General features: G+C 32.4%; 1 protein-coding gene across 1 annotated transcript; it reads right to left on the bottom strand.

Moving 5' to 3' along the window:
- Positions 1–4,053: 4,053 nt before the first annotated feature.
- Positions 4,054–4,608, bottom strand: LOC132314363 (uncharacterized). The gene has a single exon (XM_059813239.1). The coding sequence runs from the start codon at positions 4,606–4,608 to the stop codon at positions 4,054–4,056; it is 555 nt and encodes a 184-aa protein (XP_059669222.1).
- Between the last annotated feature and the right edge of the window lie 2,695 nt (positions 4,609–7,303).

The raw sequence follows: 7,303 nt of genomic DNA, 5'->3' as shown, positions 1-7,303 counted from the left end.
TCATATTGTTGTATTCATTTTATTATAAAGTGTTATTCATGTATTATTCAATAATGAATTATTTATTATTTTATTTTATTCTATAATGTTGAATTGATTTATTGTATTTGTGTTAGTTTATAAATTATGTGAAATTTACACACGTGTCTATGGTATTCTAAAAACTTTGTTAACCACTTTGACAGACTAAAACTAGTGATAATCGATATTAAAGAAATTTGATGTGTTGGTCGAGGACCTCTTTCCAAATCTGCTCCAACATTATTTATACTTGGACTCCAAAGCGGTTGAAACCAACTGCTCAATTTGAATTCAAACCCAAATTTAAATTAAAATAGAATTCAAATTCAAATGCAACTTCTTGTTCTTTTCAGCACCTTTTGCCACGTGCTTTAGCACTAATGCCACGTGTCTATGGTATTCTAAAAACTTTTTTAACCACTTTGATTGATTGAAACTACTGATAATTGCTATTCCAGAATAGGGGTCAACTGCTATTGTAAATCTACCACTGGTTTGTGTAGGTGGCGGCATTGGTATTGTGAGGGAGGTGGTGGTGGTACAGTGGCACTTCCGGTTAAAGAAAATTATTTGTTTTCCCATTCAAGAAACTATTCATTATAATCATTTCACCTCAATTGTAATTAATGACAAATTAAAAATATGGTAGAGCAGTTGAACACTACTCTGTGTGTGTGTATATATATATATTAATGAATATAACTTAGATTAGAGGATTTGATTTGGTGAGAAAAGATAAAACCATAAGAGACGAAGAAATAAGCTAAACTTACTCTCAAAGATTAAGGACTGGAGCAATGTGAGTAGGGATTTTGATGGAGAAAAAAGAAATCAATAAATGGGGAATTTGAGAGATCAATTATGGGCATTGTGACCCTGTAGAGCAATTTTGAGCAAGGCTTTGGCGAAGTAGATGGTGGTTTTGGTCGAGTGACACAGAAAGTATCCCTTTGGTGGTTTTAGCTTCTGGCAATGAGAGAGAGTGTGTGAGTTTTATTTATTTATTTATCATTTTATATATATATATATATATTTTAACATGAGTGTGGGTTTGAGTGATAATTTTGTTTGGAGCGAGAGTGGGAATTTTGGGGCGAGAAATTTTAGTAATTTTATTATTTACCTACGGGACTAAAAACACCCCTTAAATGTTTAATTCTTAGCCATTATTATGGAGAAGTTTTTACTCATCGTTCATATAAAAAAATATTAACATGTCTTCTAACACCCTGTATAATATTCTTTTATGAGGATCATATTAGAACAGTGAAAGCTTGTAACAATTATAAGGAGCCTCTTATGAATCCCGTAAAAAGTACTTTTTAAGAGAATACAAAATCCCAATAAATAATACCTCATAAATGTCGAGAGTTTGTGTGCAGCGAAATGGACATGGAATATAATATGAATAGATAACCTAGATGATGACAAATATATTTAACTTACTCTTTTATTCAATTTTTACTTATTTTAATTTTACTGAAATAAAACTAAAATCAAACCACAAAGTAAAAATAAAGTGCAAGTAAAGTAAATGGAGTTTGAGAGATGACACCAGGATTTTAGCGAGAAAATCCCAATTGGTAGAATAAACCAATTGTAACAGGAAAAACTTTGTTGAACTAAGCAATTTCAGAGATAAACGATCCACTATGTTTGAAGCAAAGTATACCGAACTTTGACTTAGTCTCACACCCTATCATTCTACCAAAAACCAATTGCTGACAATCCCTGCCTTTGTGACTCCCCCATCCAACAGCTCTCGACCTCAGGCTTACTCTCGATCTCTGTAGAAGAGTTGCAGGTAGATCAGACAACACTCCACGAATGCTCTGACCCCTTCAAAGTGTGATCGCTTCACCCGTTTTCTTCTAGATCTAGATTTGACGAAGAACAAATGAATTTTACTTTTTTGGAATTTTTGAATATTCAATTATGCTCCAATTCCGATGAGATAGAGAACAATACTACTAAATCACTCTTGTGTTTATGTGCGTGCTCTCAAAAATAAAATCAGAAAAATCAGATTGATTTTCTGAATGAATAAAAATCTCTCAAAGATGGCTCTCTAATAAATCTGAATACTGTATGCAAAAGCCATGCATAAAAATATCTCTCTAAAAGCTTTCTTAAAATATAGAATTGATATTCCTTAAAGTCATGAATAAACCTAGATGACTATCAAGGTTTATATAGAGTTTAGAATGTCTTAATCCCTCTGAAAATATATAAATTTTCGTGTATAGGACTCGGAAGGAAGTTTGGTCCAAAAAGGAATCAAAACGGATAAGGAAACTGAAATTTTGATATTGTCAGGACTCCTGAAACCGGTTCCCAAATCTTGGTACAGGTTCCCAAAGGTTAGAAGCCTTTTCGACGCATTTTGGCTACTGGTTCCGAAATGTGGTACCGATTCAAGAAGGGCAGTGAAGAATTCTTCTTCAACCTATAGTTAGCTACCAGTTCAAGAATCCTCCTACCGATTCCCAAGAGGCAGAAGTGAAATCTTTGTTTCCTTCAACATTCTAAACTCCCTGAAGTGTTCTCACTCACTCACATACCTTCCTAAATCATTGTTCTCATCATCTCGGAATGTAATAAACTATGAACACTTGAACATCTTCAAATCCGCATCCAATCTTCAACCTTGAAATTTCGAACTTAAATATTACAACTCGATCGGACTTGTTTGGACAATGAAATTAGCCAATATACAATATATATATTTTTCACAATCTTCCCAAAATATATATTTCACAATAAAAACTCAATTTCCTAATAGCGAGCATGCTCTAAAATATCAAAGTATCAGTGTTGATGAGCTCAAATGTGTTATGAAAATTCATATTTTATAGAAAACACAAAGGAACAATATATCTCTTGAATAATATGAATATAACAAGAGTTGTGATACTTGGGCCGAATTCTCAAAGTGAATTGTATGACCTACAAGTTTTAATTGGTCATCTTTATCAAATATAAAAAAGTAGAGGATCACACTTCCTTATATTTTACATACGTAACCAATCAAAACTTGTAGGTTAGGCAATTCACTTTAAGTAATCGGTATGAGAATCATTTTCCATATAACAATATTAGAAATACAAAATTTATAATAAAGTAGAACAGATCTTTAGGACAAATTTATAACATGAATCATACTAGTAATTTATATATAAATTAAGGATATATAAAACACATGTAATGAAATACTCCCTCAGTCTAAAAAAAAAATGTCATGCTTTTCTTTTTGGTATGTTCCAAAATAATTGTCCATTTTCCTTTTTCATACAATATATTTTACATCTTTCCATATATGTCATTGGAGTTTAAAATTTCAAACTTGAATATAAGGACAAATTAGTAACTTTTCAGGAAGACAAGGCATGTCCCACATGTCCCCTTAAAAATTTTTACTCCCCAAAAGTGACATTTAAATTGGAATAGAGAGAATACATAATAAGAATTAATTAATAGATAAAATACAATTTAAAAAAGAAATGGTTTGATGGTAAAGTCATACACATTGACTTAAAATTGATAATCCTATTATTCGTGCGAATATTGGTGAAACTAGTCAGTTTCAAGATACAACTCAATCAGCTCGGAGATGCGTCTCCTCCATGCACACGACCATAGAAAAACTATGTCCAAATCTATATGTATTTTGTTGCCCAAAAACACAATATGTAAAATACTTTCAGAGAAGAAATATGTGAATGAAAAACATGATTATATTTTTTGCTGAGGTATGTCCTAACTTCAAGGAGACCCCCTCACGTTTGCAAAATTTCAGTCAGACCCCTTACTTTTTCTGACACACATCAGTCTCCCCCCTCGGTCAACGGTCAAAGCTGGTCAGAGATATTTTTTTGCTGACATCAGCAAAAAATGAGATTTTAATGCCCAAATTACCCTTCAACGGTTATGTTTGGCTACATATTATCTATCTAACCAAACACTCCCCTCAAAACGCACACATACTCACTCTCTCTCTCTAAACTTTGTCTTTCTGCAAACCCATTTCTCTCTCTAACCTCGAAGGTTTAGGCAGTTAATATAACATCTTTTGGAGTATGGAACATTATCAAGCACTAGTTCAGTGACACCCTTGAGATATATTTCAATCTTATAAAGATCCAAATTCCGGAGTTCCAAGAACTTCAAGTACTTGTGATTAGAAATAATCTTAATATAGTCTAATCCAATACAAGAACACAGGCTCAAATTCTCCATGAACTCACAGTTACATATGATTCTGAAAAGACTCTCAGGGGTTACTCGGACCGAGTTGAGTTTTAGAGTTGTCAGATTCACACAACCTTCAAAAGCCGCAGCAATGGAGTCGTCAACACTGAGTTGGTACTTGTTGAGTTGGAGGACACGGAGAGTTCCACACCGGAAGAGACTCAACGGCAAGATGGACGACTCGAGATACTGTACAGTTCCACCATCTATGCAAGTGAGTCGGAGCTCTTCTATGGATTTGTTCACTTTGAGGCGAATGATCAGTTTAACCAACGACGGCCAGTCCTCCGGGGAGTGAGAAATCCGGCAGACGGTGAGATTAGTCCTTTGAGACGACATGACGTGTTCAATGATCTGGAATGGAATTAAATCAAGTAGGTTCACATCTTCGACGTGGACGAGGTCGAAATCGAGGTGATGAAGGGACCTCCACAGGTGGCTCCACCGGCTAGACAAGATGGTGGTTGCTACGGCTTCTTTTGCCGGAAACAGTGAAATGATTGAACATAATTTTTAGTTGTTATACAAGGAAAACAATAAATAAATAAATAAAAAGGAAAAACAAAAATTCTCTTTTTTGTTTTCCATTTCTTTGTACGAAATCAGTAAATCAATCTTCTACTTTAGGACACCATTTCTTTGATTAGCATTGCACCACATCAGTCATAAAAAGTAAATATGGACGGTTATTGGCTATATATCAGTGAACCCCCCCTCTCTCTATATATATTGATGGATTTGTGCTAAACTAGTTTGTAAAAAAGGCAGAAGGTAGTCCAGCGGGAGAAAATGAGTGGTATTTCTTCTGCAAAAGAGGCAGAAAATATAGGAATGGCATAGAACCAAATAAAGTCACTAGATCTGGTTTTTGGAAGGCAACTAGGTTTGGCGCAATGGCTCAAGAGGGCTCAAATGTGTTCTTTAATGATGGATTGTCTCGGCCGTTACAAATCGACAGTGAAGATGAACTGCACCAGTGACGCAAGGATACGGTTGTGATGGAGGTGCTCGTAGACGACGAGCTTTCCGGCGAGCCAAACCCAGTTTTTTGTAACCCTAACTTTGCTAGTGAGATATGAGAGATGAGAGAGATAGACTGTTTGGTTCAAGAGATAAAGCTAACTCAGAGTTATAAAACATGTTTGGTTCAAGAGATTGACTGTTTGGTTAAGTGTATATACGAAAATGACAAAAGGGTAAATTAGTCATTTCATTTATTTATTTGTTTTTGTCAGTCGACAATGTCTGACACGGGGTCTGACTGAAATTTTGCAAACGTAGGGGAATCTCTTTCAAGTTAGGACATATCTCATGGGGTGTAACTGAAATTAACCCTTATATCTTTTCTTACCCACAACAAATGATACATGACATGTATATATAATGTTGAAGTTGTAACGGTCAAATTGTCAGATAGATATACTAATAATGATAAAAATTATGGTTGATATAATAAACACCATAAATTTACTTAACTTATATAATAATAATCATCATTATAAATATAATAAATAATTATATTAAATATTTTTTATAGTTTTATTAAAATATCTATAACAACAGGCACTAAAAAGAACGATGATGCCATCTTCTTTTAGATGCTAGATCTCTAAATTAGGATAGATAAATTAAGCCCACTCATTTATTACATCTCTTTCTCTCTATGCTCTCACCCACTTTTTCATAGAAACTCAAACTCAGTAAGCAAGATTTTAAATTCCTTGACACCCAAAACTTATAATTACTCGATCAAATATATACAATTATAAAATAGAATTTAATGAAATTAGAAATTACATACAGAAATTAAAACAAATAGTCAACCATTTTTTGGTTTCTGAAGTCAACCATTGTCTGGTTTTTGAAATATCCAAGAAGTGATATACCAAGTTCGGGAAGAAAATATTTTATTTTACTGTGTTCTTAATTAATTTGGTTTTCAGCCTGATTTCCTTTTTCATTTAATTTGGTTTTCAGCCTCTGATTTCCTTTCTTACTTTAGTCAATAAGTGGCATGCCACAAAATTATTTAGCACATTGTCTTATTGATAAATTCTTTGTTTTTTTTTATTCTATATGTTTAAATTGGTGATTTAAGTTTCTCTTTTTCTCTTATTATAATGAAATTATGAATATGCCGAGTATTTGAAGTTTTTCATCACATGTTTATTGGTACACTAAATACTTCTATATATATATAGAGAGAGAGAGAGTATTCTAAAATTCTCTCTAGAGACATGTTTTACATCAATAAATATACTCCTCTTATATTACTTTTTTGAAGAAAGTATTTGATATGAAATGAATTATAATATTTCATATTATTTTTATATTAATATTTTTAATTTTTATCTCAGTTTGTAATTAAGAATTATACGTAATTGATCTAGTACATAAACTTGATCACAATAATTGAGACTCTATGTTCTTAATTGTAAGTTATGGAAAATATAAGTATATAAATGTCATATTAATGTGCATATCATATGCACACAATCATTGCACTTTGTAACTTCATACCAGTTCACAACAAAAATGCATGATTTTTATTACAATACTAATTGTAAATACAAAAAGTTTGAAAATAATGTCACACATTATTTCTCTTCATATAAACAGCTAAGGATTTAATTGCATGTTATTGCTTAGATTTCTTTATAAAATGATTAAAATTCATATTTAACCATTCAAATATTAGAACAATTACTTTATAAATACTGTAATATTAAGAATCGGTCCAAATATTTCATTAGGACATATCGTTTAAACAATGAACAAAATCTATTTGGTGACGTGGCATTACAAGGCAAATACATACTGTACTGTACAATAGGTTTGAAGTCTGTACTACACGTGTTCCAAGATCTTTTTATGAACTTTACACGTATAAATGTGCAGCTAAAAAATAAAAAATTTGTGCAGCTACAAAGACTCGAACGGCATTCCTCCATGAAAAATTCCGAACATTGCCAACTAAGTTATTATACACTTGTGAAATAATATAATTTTAAAATAAATATACCCTTTCCGGGCT

This window comes from Cornus florida, unplaced genomic scaffold (genome assembly GCF_030987335.1).
Source record: "Cornus florida cultivar Cherokee Brave unplaced genomic scaffold, ASM3098733v1 CherokeeBrave_3.0.0_Hap2_Chr06, whole genome shotgun sequence".
Taxonomy (NCBI): domain Eukaryota; kingdom Viridiplantae; phylum Streptophyta; class Magnoliopsida; order Cornales; family Cornaceae; genus Cornus; species Cornus florida.
The sequence above is the reverse complement of the archived record's forward strand: the minus strand, read 5'-3'. Positions and strand labels throughout refer to the sequence as shown.